This window comes from Miniopterus natalensis, chromosome 2 (assembly GCF_054644295.1).
Source record: "Miniopterus natalensis isolate mMinNat1 chromosome 2, mMinNat1.hap1, whole genome shotgun sequence".
NCBI lineage: Eukaryota > Metazoa > Chordata > Mammalia > Chiroptera > Miniopteridae > Miniopterus > Miniopterus natalensis.
The window spans coordinates 71,132,314-71,154,506 of record NC_142082.1 but is presented as its reverse complement, the minus strand read 5'-3'; the positions used below and the strand labels follow the sequence as shown (position 1 = coordinate 71,154,506).

The 22,193-nt window shown below is 39.8% G+C and overlaps 1 protein-coding gene across 1 annotated transcript in view; it reads right to left on the bottom strand.

Moving 5' to 3' along the window:
• Positions 1 to 22,193, bottom strand: part of DGKH (diacylglycerol kinase eta) — a 162,400-nt gene that overhangs the window by 85,405 nt on the left and 54,802 nt on the right. The window contains exons 2-3 of the mRNA XM_087814316.1: positions 11,594 to 11,704; positions 9,656 to 9,736 (exon numbers count right to left, since the gene is read on the bottom strand). Coding sequence (XP_087670442.1) covers positions 9,656 to 9,736; positions 11,594 to 11,704 — 192 coding nt within the window. The remainder of the gene's footprint in view (positions 1 to 9,655; positions 9,737 to 11,593; positions 11,705 to 22,193) is intronic.

Sequence of the window (22,193 nt, the reverse complement as noted above, 5' to 3'; positions counted from 1 at the left end):
GTCTAGCTTCCTGAGAGACTTGGAACATCAAACTTCTTAGAAAATAAGACTCTACCAAGCTCACCAGTAGAGAACTCTCAAGACACTAAAACACTTCAGGGTTCTGGTGCTCCAATCAGATGGCCATGGGCTAAAAGGCCCTCTTTAGCTGGTATACAGACAGATATTTTTGGAGGGTTTTTTTTTAATGCCAGTAGTTTATTTTCCTATATAGGCCCCTATTCCAGGTACCTCCAATGAGACAGAATGTCATCTTTTTTTTTTTAAATTTAATTTTTGTTTAAAATATTACAGATGTCCCTTTTTCTCCCCAATGACCCATTCCACCCCATTCCTTCCCCCTCCCCAGTCCCTCTCCCCACCATTGTCCATGTCCTTGGGTTGTGCATATATGCATATAAATTCTTTGGTTACTCTCTCCCCCTCCACCCACCCGCCCTCCTCCATCCCTCTGACATTCGTCAGTCTGATCTATGCTTCCATGTCATTGAATCTATTCTGTTCATCAGTTTATTAAGTTCTTTAGATTCCACGTATAAGCGAGATCATGTGATATTTGTCTTTCTCTGCCTGGCTTATTTCACTTAGCATAATATTCTCCAGGTCCATCCATACTGTCCCAAAGGGTACGAGATTCTTCTTCTTTACAACTGCATAGTATTCCACAGAATGTCATCTTTTACAGGTTTTGAGGATTCATTCTGTACCACAAATGGGTATCAGAAGTCAGAGCTCATTTAAATAATGAACCTTTAACTAAGCACTTTAGCCATGTGAAGTACACAAGGAAGTCCAAGTAAATCCCATAGCCCTTCTTCAAAAAGGGCACCAGTGAGCAGTTAGGCTGGCAAAGAGGAATAAACTTTCTGTGGCAGTCTACACAGCTCAGAAGCCTCTGTATACAGCTGAATCATTGGTGGGACTGGAGCTGCTAATACAAAACTTAAGCAATCTTTGCAAGTTTTTATGCAAAACCTATCAGGAGAGAAGATGGGATCTAGAAGTTCAATCCCACATAGTGACCAATGCTGTCTCCAGGATCATGGTGACAGTGACTGCATTGGCTGAAGGCCATCTATCTGGGGCTATGAAAAGCCTAGTACAGTAGTATCTGGACTGTATGAGTGAAATTCAGATTTATAATTAGCCCCAGGAACAGAGGCTGTGCAGCTTGTGGCCAGTGACTGGGCACTATAGTACAGAAGGGCCACTGAGAAGGCCACTCCCCCATGACACAAGGTTAAGAAGGGCCAGACTATACATCTGGATGGCCATCCACAAGGTGCCCGAGGCTAAAGTCCTTCAAAAAACACTGGCATCTAAAGTCAGGGATAAGCAATTCTAGAGTCACCCTATTCTGTCCTCAGAAACACTGGCATAGGGGGCAGGCTGGATGAAGCAGTCCCACAGGATTTTGTCTGTGGAATCCTGAGGGATTTAAGCCTCAGGCTTTAAGGGGGCATATAATCTTTCCTATAACCTGTGATGGGACAGTTTCCAATCCCCATTGGGAGGCAATTCTTTATGATCTGTATCCCAAGAATCCTATTCCAGGGCCACATACTTCAAAGACAGGGACCTATCCACAGAGGCTTTAAACTTTTTAAAAACTTGGGACTCGATCGCCAATTCTTTTTATTTGCCACTGCATATCCAGAATCTAGCACAATGACTGATACATATAGCAAGCTCTCAATAAATACCTGCTGAATGAATGAATGAATGAATGAATGAGTGAATGAATATCTAAGGACAGTCCCACGGGAGGGTAGGTTAGGGAGGGGGCTGCTGTGCAATAGCCTGCGGGAAACTAAAAGCACTCATAGCAGTAGGCTGCAGGTTACTGACCAGGGGAACCACAGTCTCCCTGAGTCATAGACCTTCAGCAAGACCAGGACAGGCGAGGGGAATGCACTGATGCCACGCGCAGCAACCTAACACAGTACCCTGCCTGGGCCTCCAGGGACACAGTGCTTTAGATGATAAATCCTCTCTCCTAAACTACTGATAGTGTCTATTCACATCACGGCAGACCCTCTGATGACTGACCTGTGTGCTGGGACTCCCAAGTCTGATTATGCAAACAAGCCCAGGTTCCCAGAGCTCCAAAGTGGCCAGAATACTCAAGGACATGCTCACTGGTTCTTGGCTACTTTAGAAAGTCCATTTGAAAGATTTATGGAAGACTTTGTCTCTGGTGAAGGCAGAGACAAAGGCACAGTTCTTCCACCTATACCTACGTCCACACCAAGATTTGAGTCTAGCTAAAAAAGGAACAGTGGTTTCTTGCCTACTAGGATTTCGGTCTGAGAAATTTCATAATAGCTTCAAGAGGTGTTTCTCTGGGTTACACTCTTGGAAAAGATGATATATCACTAAATGTAAAGATAAATATATACACCCATAGAAAAAATGATCAGATATTTTATTTCTAAAACTGATGTCTAAGTCATAGAAAAAGAAATACAAATTTCAAACTTACCATAAAGTATCAGCTTTCATAATATAAAGCCATCTAAACTATATATGTCAATTTTAAAAGGCAAAAAAGCCACTCAAATTGTATTAATGTGGTATCATTTTAAAGGGCTAAAAAATGTTTTAACCAACTTGGATGTAAAAAATACTAGTTTTTCCACTATCAGGCATCTAATAGCTATGTGGAGCACTGAAACGTTTAATAATAGGCAAGAATCATGTTTATGAGACTTACTTTTTATATAAAAACAAAAGTAAAGATTATTATATAAAGATTGCAATGATGATACAAGTTTTGGTAGCTGTATTACAGTCCAACATCTTGGCGGGGGGTTAGGAAACTGTTCTCTAAGCTAACACTTGAAATTACATTTCCCCCCGCAAAAAACTAGAGGTTAAAGATACCATTCATTCATTCATTCATTCATTCATTCAACAAAACAAATTGTTCCTTCCTTCATTCAACAACTATTTCTTGTCTTTCCCCTCCGTGCTGGGCCTTATGCCAGCCTTGGGGATTCAGTGGTGAAGATGACAGTTTTTGTGCCTGCAAAGAAATTTCGCTCTCTACCATGTCCCCTCACAGCCTCCCACACACGCACACCATGCAAAGATCTCCCCAGGTGCATTCCTAAAGGAGGGCCACTGTATGCTGCATTGACACAGTCTGTTTAAAAGGTCCAGCACAGTGCCCAGCGATATTTAAATCCACTCCTCCTTGCCCACTCCCAACAAACCTCAAGAGCTGAAAGCCCCAAATTCAGGAGTAGCCATGTACAGCTATTAGCCAACCAAGCTTGAGAGACTCATTTCAGCACTCTGACCCTGCATCTGCCGTGGACTCTCTTCTGGAGGCCCCTTTCAGTTCACAGGGCATGTGAGATGTAGAGAGTTCTAGTGCGGGGCAGAGCTATTACCTCACAAGGGGCCTGTTCTATCAGATGACTCAAGTCAGAGAGTTCTCTTCTGCCTAGGGCTGAAATTGACCCTCCGGAAGTTCAATCACAGGTCTATGTCCTACACACTGCAGTCACACAAAAACCTGTCCACTGCCTCTTTTATGTGATAATCCCTCAAATATTAAAAAGCCATGTCATATTTTCCCAAATCTTTAAAATAAAAAGTGCTCTTTACTGTCAGTCATTCCCATGATTCCCAGACTTTTTCATAATACTGATGACCTTCCTTTATGAGCTCACTGGCCAACATGTCTATTTCAAATGTAGTACCCAAAATATAATGTAACATTCTAGGTTTGTAGTATGACCAGTCAGTGTAAAATAAGACTCTGGGAACACAACATGAGACCCCAGGATTGACTTAGAGTAGAAAAGAAAACTGAGCATGTAGAAACCAATGAGAGGAACACTATCTGAACCACACTCATTTATACTCCACGACAAAGAGACGGGACAGCAGAGTGGTGACGACAGAGCACCAATGAGGCTGCATGACTCAGATGGGTTCAGATTCTAGTTATTTACATGTATTAGATGTTAACCTCCTTCAGAGTCCTATAAATGGGGAGCATAACAGTTCCTAGCTTACAGGACTGATATAAAGAATTAAATGAGTTATTAGATATAAAGCATTTAGAAAAGGCACATAGTAGTTACAATAAATATTTTCAAATAAAGTAGGCAATTTGTTTATCTAAGTGATCACTGATGCAGGTGATTATCTAATAACCTGTGGTGTGATGTGCATTTACAAATGACATGAAAAGAATAACTTCTAGTTACTTCCTTTGTACCAAAATATTGAGATACTGACAGATAAAAGTAACCTGACACTTTCTTAGGTTCAAAGGATGTGATATCTTTCTTAAGAGAGAAATGGACTGAACTATATTAATGGAGAGGAAGCTAAGGGGAAAACAGAAAGTAAACATTAAAACGCAGCCTGCTCATTTGAATTATACTATCAATGTATAATTTTCAGCATTTTCTGTGCTGTAAGAGTATGTTCTCTTTGTTTATTGGTTTGTTTTTATGTATACTTTTTAAAACCTCATCAGAAAAACCATAATCTAATGTCAATCAACTTTCAGCCATGTCTGCTGTGAACTAAAATGACTCTTTGTTCCATTGCTCACTGGGTTCTAAAAATAAGTGCTGCCACACGGCATCTGTGTTTCATACAACTGAGCGAGTTAGCGTGAATGTGCAGTAACTACGAGATTCACACAAAGCTGCAGATAGTTCAATTCACCAGAAATGTTAAGGGTGGATAAAAAAAACAAACAAATTACCTCTGTATTTCTTTCTAGTTCAAAAAAAATGCTTTCTTTACAAACTTCCAGTAAGGAGTTTTAACAACGTAGTACAATAATTTCTTTAAGATGATGACTGATCTGTTTAAGGTTCAGCCTAACCTTCACTAAAATTTAAAAAAAAAAAGAGTCTCGTCATTGGAACAGCATGCTTTGGAAGCCTAACGTATACCATGTGATGCTGATGACTTTCAAATCATTAAAAGGTTTTCTTTAGTAAATAACTTTTACGTAAGAAGGAATGGTTTTAAGTCATTCATTACAGAATGGTTGCTTTTCCCAATAACACGTATTAATGTGAATTAAAAAGGAAAAAAATGTTCACTGTCCCTCTGAAAAACAGAATGAAATATTTTCTCAAGATAAACTTCATTCACATTCTCCTTGGAAATCCCAAACTTTTAGGGGTTTATTACATACTGTCAACAGAATATTGCGTGATAGGAAGAGCCCTGGGTGAAACATCAGGAGGCACCAGTGTGACCGAGGAGAAGTCAGTTCTTTTCTGCAGTCTAACACAAGAACACATTCTCATACAGCACAGAAGTATGTTAAAGATAAAAATGTTAAGTGAAAATAAAATTTAAAACACAATGAAGGTATCAATAAAATAAAACAAAATGAACAATTAAAAAATGAACAAAAAATTAAGAATGTATTATATATTTCACAATTATAGACAATGCCATGGCAGAAATTAAATTACAAATGAATTAATGATGAACATTAACCTAAAAGTTTATAAAATGCCAATAAGGCTGGGCAGGATTGTCTTTTTCCATTCCCCGTCACATCACTGTCTCCTAATATCACAGAAAATGTTTTCAATGTCAATCATGGTTGTTGCCTATTGCAAAAGACACTTGCAAAATCATAAACTCAAACCTTGGTCAAAATTAGCCCAATTTAATGTAATTTAAAAGTATATACAAAAATTTATCATATCTATTTATTCCAACATTGTGGAACCTGGAACAGAGGAACCCAGTTATGCTGTGTGACCATCAAAACTGTGAGAGAGCCCTGGCGGGCTGCTCAGTTCGTTGGAGCGTCAGCCCATACCCCTAAAGGTTGTGGGTTCCATCCTCAGTCCCGGAGGCAACCAATTGATGTTTCTCTCTCATATAGATATTTCTCTCTTTCTCTCTCTACCCTTCCTCTCTCTTAAAAAAAAAAAAAAAAAAAAAAATCAATAAAAACATATCTGTGAGTGAGGATTTAAAAAAAACCTATGAGACAATAAATGGGCAGCATTTTAAACCATGAAGTTTGTGGTACTTTGTTATGAAGCAACGGAAGACTAACACAATATCTCAGGTGATTTAGACAACCAAAACAAAAACAAGACAGTTTTTAACTCCAGGGATGGGAGCATTGGACTGTGCAGGAAAGGAAACCTAATCATCGTGTAGGTGGGTGTTCACCACGTCAGCAAAGCCTTTGGCAGGACTCTCATGGTGTGTAATGTCCCCTCCCCGGGAGCTCAGCCAGCCTTGGTGGCTTGCTCATAGCCTATAGATGCAGCAGAAATGATGCTGAGTGACTTCCCAGGCAAAGTCAGCCTCTGTCCAGCTCCCTACAACATTCACTCTAGAACCCTTTGTACTAGAGAGCTTGGCATTGGATTTTCAGGGGAAGCATAGCTTTTCCACTTTCCACTTACTAATTATAGATTTTTCTATTTCTACAGTCCCGTGTTAGTATATCATCCTTAGGGACTTCAAGGAGAGGAGAAGTGGCTGTGGAGAAGCAGAATTCGGCCATTCACAGATTCCTCAGCAACCACACCACCAAGCTACACCATTAACCTCTGACATGAGCCAGCCAATAACAGCCTCAATAGCAGTCGTTGTAATCCAGCAAGGTGGAATATTTAAATATTTAAAGATAGGGAGGACTGTAAATTACTGATGGAAGACATATCTCTTGTTCCTTTTTATATCTTGGAAAGTTCTATGAAATTGATTTGCTGTAAAACTCTAAGCAGTCTGCCTAACATTTTAGTCTCCATATTTCTAATCCAAGCAAACTTCAGAAACAAAGTTTGATTGAATGAAGAACTTTCTTGAAGACACTTTAACATAGTGTCTTCCCATGTCTAACATAAACTTTCATCTTATGAATTAAATCAACAAATACTTATGGATAAGGTAATATGAGGTAAAAAGATATGACACAGTCCCTGGCCTCAAGGAGGTTATAATAAACATAGTAAGTATCTAAACACAAGGCAATATAGTAAATTCTATAAGAAAGGAACAACAGGAGAGACTGCGCGCAGTTGGAGGTCCAAGAAAGAGCTGTACAAAGAATCTGAATAGCCTCTCCCGAGACAAGCTTCTCAGTTCCCGTCACCTTTATCTACTTCAATACCCTATACTTTGTCTTCACCTGAAATTATTCCAGCCTTCAAAGCTTAAACGCTGGAACCCTCTTTCAGACTAAACCCTAGATCTGTGCTGGGAGGAAACCCTTACCTCCCCCTCCCACCCCATGAGTCTCCACAGAGGGGAGAGGACTACTGTTCACTCCCCAGGGGAGGCAAGTGACTGGGTGATCGCCCTACCGCACCTTGACTTGGGAGGAAAGAACCACCACCATCTCGGCCTTGGGTCTCCAGCAATTTATCAGAATCTCTGTATCTAGTGGCTACTGGAGCCTGGTCAGCCATTAATAGCTGTCCCTTAGCACTTGTGTTTCATTCCCAAAATCTGAGAACTCAGAGGGGGCAGATGGATGAGGTATTAATCCCCCAAATATCCAACAATCCCTTTCTCTTTCTATCCAAATTCCCTATAAACCATAAGCCCTGGATCAACTTAGTTGTTCTCTAGCCCCATCTTAAAGGAAATGCCACAGGCCTAATAATTAAGAACATTACTAAACTTGATCTCCAATCTCTGGCGGATACCTACCTGCTACCTAGTTAACCTTCCACAGATCCCCATTCAGTTTCAGTTCTCACGGTCAGCAGAAGCTACTCCAAACTCTCCTAAATTCTTAAGGCAGGTGACCTCATCTTCAATTTCACTGAGAAAATACTAGTATTTGGGTTCAAAATGTATGCACCTCCTGCCAACATCTACTTCCACACACTTTGTCTTCTTTTGGGCGCTAACCTCTTAGCCTGAGCTCAGGCCCCTCGCTCTTCGGCTCGCTCAGCGATCGTGCTCCATCCGTCATTCCCACTCTCCTGAAGCTGTGACTTGTGGTTCTAACCATTCTTTCCTCTCCTCATACATACACACTCAAAACCCTTTTTAAAAACAAAGCAAAAGAGCAATAAAACCACAACCCTCTCTTCAGGCCTGACCATTCCTGTAGCTATACTTGGCCCTCCTTTAAGGGCTAAGGTTTTAGGAAAGGCAACCTCCCTGGCTCCCTCTGCCTCTCCACTTTGCATTCTCAGGGCAGCCCGATGCATCCCACCCACCACTGAAACGATTCACATCACTGTGACTTAATGACCTCTGAGCTAACAAATTCAACAAACGATTTTCATTTCTCCTTTGACCTCTCAACAGTATTTGATGTTTAGCAACTTCCGTCTTAAAACTCTCTTTCACTGGCTTTTTATAACATCACTGCCTCCTGACGCTCCTTCTATACTTCATAATGCTCTCTCTCAGTCTTTACTGGTCAAACCTTAAATTTTAACATTTTCCCAGGATTCTATTCTTGGCTTTCCTCTTCTCAAACTAAACTGTCCCCGGGGAGGGAGGGGGGGAGCAGGGGAAGGGAAGGAATATTATTCACCATGAGTTATCCCACAAACCCATAAATCAATAAGACTAAATCTGAACTCATTTGCTTCCTCCCCAACCCCCAGCCCTACCAGTGCTTACCTCTATCATGGCCCTGCCCCTGTATTTGTTTATCTGTCTGTCTTCCCTGCCTGGCATGCCTTGGGGATGGGTACAACACACTGCAGTCAGCAGCAGTGGCTCCCTAGAGCAGGGACTGGTGGCAACTACATACCAAGAGCAATGCATCTTAGAGGACCTAAGGAGTATGTAGTTATAAAAAGAACCACAGATGAACTTCACTGAACTCTACTATAAGTATCTTAAAGGGAAGTGATATTTTTTTACTCCATCCATCCATCTCTGAATATCTTGTGCTCAGCACAAGAGCCTGGCACACAGTACTCAATCCACAGGGGAGTGAATTCATATATTTTTGAATCAAAGAAGTAGAAGAGGAATGGAATATCCAAGGTAAGCTTTGAAGAACTGGTAAAATTTCAACAGGTACAGATGGGGGAGGAATCATGTAAGTCAGAGGGAATAGGAAAAGCACAGGCACAGACAAAAATGCTGGACTGGTAGAGTGTGTGGAGTCAAATAATTATCGCCAAGAGGAGAACACTGAGGCGCTGTTCGATAAGACTTTAAGCTGCAGCTGGAGACAAACCTTGACAGGCAATGACAAGCCAGTGAAGTGTTTTAAGCAAAGGGATTTGCGATTAGAAAGGAAAATAATTAAACGGACACAGGACACCTCTTAAACAGCTACCAAATGAATTACCTATGTGAGAAGAAAAGACAGCCTGAGCTACAGCAACTGTGTGAACCACACACAACTAGAGTAAAAGCTGAAGAGAAGGAGAATGTATTATTTTTGAGACTGAAGTTAAAAAACAAACTTTTCGAATATTCAAGAATGATGGAATTGGTTGAAGTATTACATTTAAAGAAGATGAAAAATTTACACCACTAACATTACAATCATGAATGGTGCTGGGTGCCAGGGTATCCAATGTACTTCTCACGTTTACTGTGTTGGCCAAGAGCTCCAACAAGCATAGGCCGACGCACAGCTGGTAACTGAAAAGGGCATTCTTGGTATGTGAGGAAAGGCCACTCTACAACTTCTGAGTAGGGAGTTAGCAAAATATAACCATACCGTGAAACTGTTGTTAGCGTTTTTTGTGCTTGCTTCAGCTACACTGGCATCTGAGAGGTCAACTTCATCAAATATCAGAGACTGTTAATGAAAAAGAACACAAACATATTAAGTGAAAACCTAACTCAACGCTCCTTGATAATTACTTTTACTATCAGGTCATGATTATGAGGCTGTCTGCCAGGAATTAGGAATAGAAAATGAAGAAAAATTTAAGTTAGTGATACTTTGTTGAGTAAAACCACAAAGTACAACTAACACATAAATCCCAAACTGAAAAGGTCCTCAAAGAACCCCAGGACGCTGTTTCAGCGCAAAATGCTCTGTGCTCTCTGGAGGCATAATTCAGGGGAATCTACGAAGTACAACACACACACACACACACAGAGCAATATCTTTAAACCCTGTAACAACTTTGCCAGAAAGGCAGAGGCAACACTGTTCCCAAATTTGCTAAGTGAGGAAAGAAAAGAACTAGCCCTGGCTCAGATCATGGTGAGTTACTGAGCTTTCTGAACCCTATTTTCCTCATCTATAAATGTGTTCAAATGAGATGAACGTGCTTTGCAAATTATAAGATGATGTGTTTTTTTTTTTATACTCTTAAAAGTAGTTTTAATAAAAAAAAGTTTCAGTGGTAAAAACTCCATGGAAATGAAATCTTTAAAAATGCACAATTTAGCCCCGGCTGGGTGGCTCAGTTGGCTGGAGCATGGTCTGTGACACCAAAAAAGGTTGCGGGTTCAACACCCAGTCAGGGTACATGTAAGAGGCAACCAATCGATGTTTCTCCTTCACACCGATGTTCTCTCTCTCTCTCACTCCCCCCCCTTTCCTCTCTCTCTAAAATCAATTAAAACATATCTTCAAGGTGAGGGTGTTTAAAAAAATAGTAAATAAATGTACCCTTCCCACTTTTAGTCATTTGGTCACTGTTCACATTCCTTCAGTGTTCCCCTAGCAAGGCAGTATAACAGGGCTTCTCCAGAAGTTCAGAAAAGGGGGTCCCCATCTCTGGTTACTTCCGATCCCCCCCCAAGATCTCCAGGGGGTATACTCCAACCAATCTAACTATAAGACTTGTCCCCTGACTGGAAAGAATTTATAATCTATCACAGGCAATAAAACAGACACAAATAATTTTAATGTAAGATAGACTATAATGATCACTCAATTGGCACAGTAGTAAGAAATGTTAATGTTTATTTTTTAAAGAATCCTAAAATATTAGATTTAAATAGAAACTAATCATTACAATTGTTTTCTTCCAAAACTACATTCTTATTTTATTCAATTGTTATATAAAATTTAAAGCCTTAATTGTATTTCACGATGATTTTGATTCTTAACTATCAGTACAACGAGCAGTTATTTTGTGTGTCAGGCTATGTAAGCACTTCATGTCTATCATCTCATTTAAGCTCCTCTCCGGGCCACATGTGTCTGTGGCCACTGCACTGCTGTGCGCTGGAACTGGGACAGGAACTCCTGTCTGAAAGCAGGGCACTGACTCGTAACAACTATAGCAATTCTCTTGCTTGTGGTCAGGAAAAGATTTATAATTTTAAAAAAATAGCAAGAAAGGGGAGAAAACCCAAAATTTAGAATTTATTATATCTAATAAGGTTACATTTAATATTTTGTTTTAATTGGAAGGAGAGAAGAATGGCAGGGAGGGAGGGGGGAGGGAGAGGGAAGGGAAGGGGGGGGAGAGAAAACTACAGGAGAAACTTCCTATTCCACGGTCCTTAGGGGGCATGCCATGAAACTGACTCAAACAGGCTCCCCTGGGATTTGGTCCAAGATGGGTCACATTTATATTGAATTCTTATAAGGGCAGAAAGGCTATAGTAAGCCCAAGTCAAAAACAGTTTAGAGCCAAAATGTTAAGTCCACCCACAGCCTCCAGCGCTTGTACCTAGTATTCTCTCGAATTACCTTTGAGTCCTTTGCATAATAAAGCGTGCGGCCCCGAAGCTTGAAGTATCGCTTTTTCCACCTTTGGAAAGAACTGGTTTGCTTCAACAGCTGTCCCTCTTTAATACTGGTCTGGAGAGAAGGAGAAGCACAATGACATGATCAAAATGAAATTCAAAACCAAATAAAATTCAGAATTAGTGACACACTATCATTAACATTTTGAATATTGTTTCCCATGTCCAACAAATTACACAAGTCTTTTCTTCTTTTTGTTCAGCCACTGGAGCACATGTGCAAAGTCCCAAAGAGCAAAGGTAAATTACACATGGTTCCCTGACCTCCAAGTGGTCACAAACACTATGAAAGGCACAAACACACAAACTAACACTCCCAATACAGTGTGATGCATACAATGATTTGTATATAGAAAGTATTTAGTAAATGGCAAAAAGGGTGGAGGCGTAGTATAACGTAGCAATTTAAAAAGGCATGGGCTTTACACCCTTATGACTATTTTTAAAACAGGCAATTTGTACTTCTTTCACCTTTTTCACCCCCCGCCACACACACACCTCCCATCTGGCAGTCGTCATGAATATAGTCGATAACATGGTAATAACTACGAATGGTGTCAGATAGATACTAGACTTACAGGGTGATTATCTCGTAAGGAATATAAATGTCTAATCACTATGTTGTACACCAATATTGTATGTCAACTGTAATTGAAAAATAAATTTTTAAAAAAGAAAAACATAGGTTCTGGAACCAGAAATCTTGTGTTCAACTCCTGATGTCACCACTTAGTAGCTGGATAATCTTAAATTACTAAACCTCCTTATGCCTTTATTTATTCATCTATAAAATGGGATAACAATTTATAGGGTTGTTGTGAGGAATAAATTAAAAACACATAAAGGAATTATTGCACGGCACATAGTAAGTTGTTGCTAAATAGCATACAGCTAGTCATACTTGTTATTGTAACAAACACACATTCAAAACACAGTCCAGAAAGGAAGCATAGGCTCTGCCTCAGAGGGATTCAAAGTCCTCCCAGGGAAGAGCCCAGGTGGGTCTTGAAGTTTATCAGAATGACGTGGGATGAAGAAGGGTATTTTAGGTGTGTGCAAAAAGTAGAAAGGTTTAAAGCTGCATGGATATTTGGGGAATCTTCAAAAAACTTTCTGTTATAAATGCAGGATAGGGCTTACAAGGGGAAGAAGCAAATGTAGCTGGAAGAGCTAGGCAGGGGCTCTGTGACTCTGGGCCAGACCCTGTGCTAATAAGCGCTTTAAGTATCCAAGTTCATTTCATCATCACCAACAAAATACTTGGAATACCTCCAACCTCACCTAGTATCCCTCCCTCACTTGGTCCCCTCCGTCCACAGCGGTGCTTTGCTTTTAGGTGGGCATGCATTCTCCTCCCTTAGGCCTGGATACTACCTGGTCCCTCCGCCTGGACTGCTCTTCCCCCAGATATCCATCTGCCCAAGTCCCTCACCTCCTTCAGGTCCCTGACCTTCTCAATGAGACCCACCTCACTGGCCACCTATTTAACACAGCAACATGCTCTCCGTATCTCCCGCACATGAAGTACTTTCCGTCTTCAAATGTATAATGCAACTTACATATTTATTATGTTTATGATGCTACCCCTTTTAGAATAGAAGGTCCTTGAGTTTATTATATATAATAAAATTAAATTTACTGTTTCATTTTAATTGGAGGGAAGAAAGAAGGAAACTACACTTATAACAAAACAAACTTGCAGCCTTGCTATGAGATTGTTCGTAGGAGACAGGTCAGAGGACTGACTCAAATAGATCCCCTTGAGATGGGGTCCAAGACGGACCACATTTACACTGAATTCACAGAAAGGCAGTAAGGATTTAATGAGCCTCCAAGACAAAAACAGCTTATAGAACCAAAATCTTAAATCCACCCCGCTGGACTGCACACTGACATATCGCATGTGTCAAGAGCATTAGCCAGCACATACAATATTGAGATCTATATGAATTTACAGCAGGTACCAAGGTTAAACCTGTATCTGTTTCAGTGCAGAGTTTAGTCCCAACTTTTACACTCTACTGCCTTTTATTATCAACAAGACATAAAATATTGAGAAAAGTTTGTGGTCGCCAATAAGGTAATTAAGTTATATTAATGTTTACTTTTGATTTCAGTAAGAGATTTTTCTCTAGAGTTGCTCTAAGACTGTCCTTCAGGAATTGCTGAGAGATCACTAAAATTTAATCATAACAAAAGACTTTTGAAACTTTAGTACCAAAGAGCCTGATTTGGACGCAGACAAACTTCACGACAGTCTCTGCCACACACTAGCAACACAAACCTGGTCAAGTTACTCCAGCTCTCTGTGCCCCAGTTTCCTCTCCTACAATATGAGACTAACAATAGCAGCTTCACAAGCTTGTTGCATCTAATTTAATCACAAGATAATGCCCGGAGAGCACTTACACTGTCTGGGTTACAGAAAACATTCAATAAATGGCAGAAAGTGTTATTATGATGATATCATTACGCTATTAACTTCAGAGAGTATCTGCCAGGCACCGAATAATAAGAGCTTCTTGGAAGAAGGAACTAAGTGTCTGAAGGCCACTGTAAGGGCAAATAACAGCTGGAGCGGGGGAGAGTGTCAGGAGATGAAGCTGAGGAGGACAAGAGCCAGGAGCTGCTGGCTTTCCATTCTAAGTGCAAAAAGCGAGTGAAATGTTTGCAGCAGGAGAGTGAGAATGGGGAAATGGGTCAGAAACGCAGTGGGGGACCAGTTAAGAGGCTGCTGCAGTAGTCCAAGGGAGAGATCCTAGAAGCTCAAACTAAGTTCCGGCATTAGACATGGACAGAAGTGGAGCAATTCGAGATATCTTGCAGGCAGAATCTACTGACGTTACTGGCAGGCTTGAAGGACAAGACAGAGAAACGAATCAAGGACACTCTCAGCATCTGGTTTGGGCAACAAGATGCAAAAGACTGAGAAAGAACAGGTTATTGGGGAGACTTCTGTGTGAGCTTCACTGTTGCACTGCTCTAGCATCTAATGTTCCCTGGGTAGAGAGTCTATAATCTTTAAATCCAAACACAAAGTATTGAAACGCTGTAAAAATACAACTTACCCAAAGAACCAATCATTTGGAGATTCAAATTAACAGAAGCGAATATATTGTTATTTTTGTAAAAATGTGTTTAAAGCAGTGAGGAAGAAAATTTAATATTTGTCTCTTTGTGTTCCATACACACTGTTTTAAGAAAGTGTAAATAACCTACTTCATTCTCTACATGGTTATTAGAGTAATTTCCTAAAATAAAAACCTGCTAATATTATGCCACAGCTTAAAACCCTTCATCAGTTCCCTACTGCTTACAGATATAGAGTCTGAACTTCTGTATGTTGCACGGAAGACCCCTGCATAATGCTCTCCAGCCTCATCGCAGGTCCCTCTCCATGCTCCTCCCTCTGCCCTAAAAGTTCTCTCCTCAATCTGCCAGGTCTTGAAAGCTCCAATTCATTTCAACTTGGATCCAGTGCCACTGGCTCTGTGAAGGCTTCTCTGACACCCTAGGAAGAAATAACCACTCCCACCTTCGTCTCTCTGAGGTGCCCATCTTATCCTTATAACAGCACCTCTGACACCGAATGGCATCAGTTTACATGTCTGTGGTACCACCATGCAATGACATTCTTAAGAGCAAAGACTGCATCTTATGTATTTTAATAGCATCACCCATCTAACACAGCTGACACCTTAGGGCCTCCATAAATATTGAAATGAACAGTTTAGTTAAACTGTGAAATGGTATGTAAGGTAACTTTGTATTTTAAAAGAATGAAAGAATTAGAAAACAGGAAATAGTGGCTGGAAATTATTTTATGGTTTCCAGCATTCAGTAGGTCTGAGCCTGCTTCTCTTCACATGTCTAAAAACAAGCAGATACAATGCACAAAAAAGTAAGTGCCTCTAGGAGCACGCCCAGGGTGAGGGAGTAGGAAGAGAGAGGTAGAGGGACAGGGAAATACCTATTCTGATTTTAAGAATATTGCTAATTTAGAGATGATCCTTACATAATCACTTTCAAAGCAGTTAATTTATTTTTTTCTATATAACTTTATGTTCTTCAAATCTTGCATAAGCATGGATTAATCTGCAATGTGTGAGGCTGTGGAGAATACAAAGATGTGTAAGACAAAGCCCTTAATCTTCAATGAATTTACAAATTTCTCTATGTTGTAATATACAAACAGCCTATTTTAAATTCTTGAAGAAAAAGAAAGAAAAAAAAAAACATTCAGAGACTAGCTTGCTTTCCTCTAAGAGATGTGATTTAAAAGATTTAAATAGGAGGCAGTTATTCGCATGAAAGTTAATCCTCAAAATAAACTTGTTTATATATGGCCATTTAAACAAACACTTCTTATAAAAGAAGGAGCATAACAAAAAATGATTAATTTGCAACAGCTTTAACAAATATAATCATAAGTGTGGTTAACAGAAAAACATATGTGGCTCCAAAAATCTCAAAATCATGAGTATACTAAGAGATAAAACAAGAAATCATTCTTTAAAATCATAGCATTTATTACATTCACTATTAATGTTCAATTAGAATAACAAATTGAAGTTAGTAACAGATATAAGAAAGTCATCAGTAATAATTAGAAATCTATTAAAATTAAAGGTTAGATTTATAAATTTATTAATTCCATTCTGTTCACAATCTCTCGCCCCTCCCTCAAAATAGGGCTTAGAAACAGCTGCATTTACCTGCCATTTAGTCACGTTATTTGACTCTTATGAAATATCAGTTAAACCATATAGACTGCAATGTAATCTAATAACACTGTTTCCAAATATTAAATAAACTTCTCTTTGAAAAAATTATTTCAATAAAATAAGCTTTCAGTTGAAGATCACTTATGCAAGCTGACTTTCTGAGACTGTTTTTTAGTCCAGTGTCTTAAAGCCAAGGAACTGCTCATTTCACACCCCTTGCTTAGAACAAACAGAAGTAATTTCTCTTCTAAATTAATCACACAGGTGCTCTGGGATTCCACCTAAAATTTCAGAAACACTTCTGTGCCACAAGTTGAAGTCCCTTAGGTAGAATACTACTTTAACATCCTGTGGAGAGTGCAGCTTTACAGTCACTCAGCGAAGCTTTTTGTAAAGCTAAGAATCTTTGAAAAATCAGTTACTGCCTTATTTATCTGATAAATATGCATCTTCACATGCTGGCTATTCTGGGCCATCAAACAGGTATGGTGAGAAGCTTGATACGATGAAGTGGAAATGTCGTCTCTTACAGATGCCTTCAAAAATGCCAGAAGAATCTCTTTGTCCCGATATTGTCCCAACGTGAGCCTTTAGCTTCTCTTCCAGGGTAACAGGAATGGAATCTGTTGTGATGGGAGAAGTGAGCTGCTACGGACTGAATGTTTGTGTTCACCCACAGTTGAAATCTTAGCCCTGGCCGGGTTCGATTCCTGGTCAGGGCTTGTGAGGGAGGCAACTAACCGATCGATGTTTCTCTCTCGAATCACTGTTTCTCCCTCCCCCGCCCCGCCCCCTTAAAAATCAATAAACATATCCTCAGGTGAGGATTTTAAAGAAAGAAAAAAAGAAATCCTAAAGCCCAGTTTGATGATTTGAGGAGGAAGGGCCTTTGGGAGGTGACTGGTCATGAAGGGAGCCCTCATGGATAGAACCACCGCCCTCATACGAGACGCAGAGAGTTCTCCCGCCCCTTCTCTCATGTGGGAACCCAGCTGGAAGACGGCCATCCATGAACCAGGAGGCGAGTCCTCACCAGACACCAAGTCTGCCGGTGCCTTGATCTTGGACTTCACAGCCTCCCAAACCATGAGGAATAAATATTTGTTGTCTAAGCCACACAGTTTAGGGTATTTTTGTTAGAGCAGCCCACACAGACTAAGACATGAGTCAAGGGAGCTTTTACCACTCTCTATTTTGTCAGTAATCACTTCTTTCCTATCTCTTTTAACTACCACCTACTCCATCTCCCCAAACAGAGAATGCTTCTTTGTCATATACATTTCCTAATCCATTTTGTCACATAAGCTCCAGTAAAGCTGTCCATGCCTTCTGGGTATCTGTACGAGAGCTATAACATCATTAGTCCGTTTCACGGTTTTTTTTCTTTTTTCTTTTTTAAAATATATCTTTATTGATTTCAGAGAGAGGAAAGGAGAGGGAGAGAGAGAGATAGAAACATCAATGATGAGAGAGTCATTAATCGAGCCCACAACCCGGGCATGTGCCCTGACCGGGAATCGAACCCCGGTCGCCTAGATCCCAGGTCGACGCTCTACCGCTGAGCCACGCCCGGCAGGGCCGTTTCACGTTTTTGAGCCTCTTTAGTTTTACAGACTACAGTGAAACCTGTACATCACTATGTGTTATGATATATGAGACAGTGGATATGAAATAATATGTGATTCTTTCAAAATATGGTGTGACAAGGTATTATCCTCAACATTTGTCCCCATAACCATTATATAACCATTATTTATTATAGAAAAAGTTGTATCTCTTCAATCCAATCTCTTTCCATTCCTCCTGACATTGCCTTAGTTCAAACTCCTCGAACTCCCTTGAACTCAACAGTTCCTGAGCGTTCGCCATGCTGTCAATTTTTCCCACTACTAGTCCATTCTTCCCGCTATGGACAGAAACTATACCTGAAAACCAGATTTGATCCCACCGAATTCAGGTTTAAAGTGCTCAGTGGTTTCCTGCACCCACAGCGTAATTCCAGACTTGTCAGCTGGTGAACAAGCTCTTCCTTCCTCCACCTTCTTTAACGCTTCACCTTTAGCAGTCCTCCTAAATTCACCTAACAGTAGAGTAAAAGAGAAGTAGTTGCTAATCCCCAAATCCTCCAGGCTTCCCTATGCTTAAGCTTTTCATGAGCTCTTCCTTCTACTCACAATGCTGTCCTCTGGTTCTTCTTGTAACTCCCTCACTCCATCCCAACATCTTTCAGGGTCAGGCTACCATCACATCCTAGGTGCATGCACAGCACTATGCTCATACATGACTTACAGCATTAATCAAGTTGTACAGGAATTTTTAAAAATGTGTGTCTCTCTCTCCTTTTTTTATTTTTTCATCCTAAAGATGTCCATGTACCTGATACTAAGGAAATAATTAATACATGCTAATTGATTTGTTGAATAATCAGAAAACAAAAAGAAATTAAAAGGATTAAAACACTTTTTTCTTTGACAGATAAGAATTTGTAGAATTTAATGGAGGAAGATATTCCAATTTTTCTTTCCAGCAAGTCAATATAATGGCAGGAAGTATAAAAAAATTAGACCTGACTCCTAAAAATAGCCCCAGGTTGGGTTCCACATCTGGCTCCACCATTTACTAGCTTGTGACTTCAAACAAAAACATCCTTAAACCTAAGTTGCTCCACCTGTAAGGTGAGGGTAAGTATCACCAGCCTTGTATTCCTCAGAGTTGTTAGTATGAAACAAAATATGTGTAAATATCTTTCACAGACTCCCAAATGCCACATAAATATGAAGTACCATAAATAAGGGACTCTTTTAGCAGGTCGTACTTTTGGGAAAAGGTGTAAATGGGGTTGACACAAGTAAAAAAAAAAAAAAAGAAAGAGAACATTTCTGAACTGAACAATGGTCCAATGTTTATATTTAGAGAAATTGTCAAAGACCATATATAACCATATAAGGTATACAGTCTCCAAATGTGTAAAGTTTTCTAAACATTAAACACAAGAACAGAATTCAACCATGAAATTGTATTTAATATAATAATGGATCAGAGTTTACAATTACTATATATTATTTTACTTCTAGAATATCATCTTGTTCACAAGTGAGAATTAAAAAATAATAATGCTACTTGAAAGTCACTGGTGCTTCAAAATTCAATTAGCCCAAAACTGATAGATCTGTTTCCCTAACTGAGAGCTCCATGGGAGCAGGCCAGCTCCACCCTCTTCATCACTTACCATAGTTCCTAGCACACAGAATAGCTCTTAATAACTATTCACTGCGCAAATGAATGAGTGAAGTGAAGACTGACACTCAAATAAAGCAGTTAAAATGTCTTTTGGGGAATCTTGAACTGTATGTGATCTTAAGAGCCTGGGCTGGAAACTCTATGGCATTCTGAGAACTGGAGTCAGAGCAGCTTACTTTGTGGCCATCTCTTTCTCATTTGCAAATGTCCCTGCAGAAAATGCAAGCATTTAGTTGTTGACTATTCTGCTTTTTCCCCCTCCAAATGGAAAGCCATTCTGCTTTTATCCATTACCATTTATTTCATCGTTATAAAGGGAGGCCATCTGTCTCATCAGCATTAATATTGTATTCGGTTAGTATGCAAGGCAGATATACCTATAAGAAGTGTAAATCAACTATTATATATAACAGATTATCTATCTTTCCATATTTTATCCAACAGTTGAATTCACATAATTTGGCTCGAAAGGTGATCAGACACACACCACAGAGATCTGCATGTGACCCTGTCTTCATCACAAGCTTGCACTTTAATGTACTGTCTCCCTATAACATTGCTTTTTTATCAGTTTTTCTATATATTTTTATGTGATTATAAAATAAAAACTATTTCTCTTCACAAACTTGCCAGAACTTATAGGAATGATTACTGCCCCTCATCTTATGGCTCTGAAAGGTAGGTCATTTGATCTCATTTTGATTTAGTCTCTCAATTTCTTTTATCAGCCACCTGTTAAACTGCTTCAAACCTGGCTTTTCTTTCAGCCTCCAAAATTTCCCATCAGTTCTTCCGGATTCCAGGCCCTTTGGCTTTGTGCCTTGTATCCTTCTTTCCCCTTATGAATTTTGTCCCACCATGAATTTCTTAAAATCAAATTTGAGCTCCCCATTGAAATGAATACATATATTACATTCAGCTTTATTAAACACACCAGTTGTTCTAAAATCTGGCGAGTCATCTGAACCATGTAGAAAACTTTATAGGCATTGACAGCCTCAGTTCACCTGGGAGGTTTTGATTCAATACATCTAGTGTAGGGCATAGGAACCTACACATATTAAAATATCTTTCAGTGCATGTAATTGTCACCCAGGCATAATAAACACTTTCATAAACAATATTCAGTATAATAATTTTTTAAAAATGAACAAGTATAATAATTTGTGTAAGTCCTTTAAAAAGATAATTCAGCACTTTGAGGTGGTTGTTTTTTTCATTCACCTTTAATTGGTACTAATCGGTCTAACCATTTGCTCTTACCTGGGTTTAAGCACTTAAAAAATTTGTAAGAATCTTCCCAAAAACACATCTTTAGGGAGGTACTGTATCACTACAAACTCAAAATGTTTCTCCCTGTATGTGGAGCCCCATTACCATGCCACTCCCACCCTCTTTTCCACACCCAGTGGCTCTTCTCCAGGGGAGATGGGGTAGTGGTTTGGGTCTGATAACTGTGCATGCACACTCAGGCTCTTCCCTTTTTCTTCTTGAGAGCTAGGTGCTCACAACAAACCAGGCTGTTCTCAACTGTTATTCAGAGAAAAACACAGATCTGATTTGCAGAAGAAGACTAAAATCAGGCTTCTGCATGAGGGAACGAAGACCTGGGATTTGTACTGAACACTACCATGTACCAGGAAATGCAGGGAGGGGGTAGATAAAGAGCAGTAGCCCTAGCTGCTGCTTCTTCCCCTTCCTTACTATGTCTCCTGCCTGAACCACCACCCAAAGACTGAGCTGGCACCGGCCTGCCCCGGTCAAGAAAGCAAATGCTGGCAGAGCAATGAGAGGATGTTTCAGACAGGAGCCAGAGGACAATGCAGTAAAACAGGGCTATCCCAATTTATACAAGAATGGAGATAGGGTGTTTCTAGAACCAGTTTTAATAATAATACAACATACCAATTCAGGTACTTCGTCATTTACATTATCACAAAACATTTCCCCTTTTATTAACTGCCATTTGAAGAAATTTTGTGCATCAGGATAATCAGAGGATACATGAGAAGGTACTTTTAGAAGGTAATCCAGGGCCTGACCAGCTGAGCCTCCCCATTCTGGAGTACCTCTAAGGAATTCCACAGCTCCACGAAAGACAGTCCGAAAACTATAATGACATCTAATATTCACACAACAATCCTGGCATTTAATATTCTAGAAGTTTGTGAAATAGTTTTGTTTTTATTCACATACAGCCACTATTGTTTTGGTCTTTAAAACATTTTCCAAATTGTTTACTGTTACATGTAACACAAACACACACAAAGTACTCAGGTTGTCTGGGATATACACGTTGAGAGAAAAATGTAGTCTGGTTATCTGTCCTGCACTGCCAGCATCTGCCCTCTAATACTGTGCAAACCAGTGCTTGTTAAGTCAAGCGAAGCATAATACTCTGAAAATGGATCTGTGGTCTGTTTTTCATCCTGCCATGTTCCACCAACTGACAGAAATGGCTGTGCACCTCAACGCCTAGGACCTCTCCCCTTTCCAAAAAGGAAAAAATTCAGTCTGTCAGACAATACTCAACTACGCTGTAGCAGCCTGCACAAACCCTGAGAAGTGATTATACTCAAG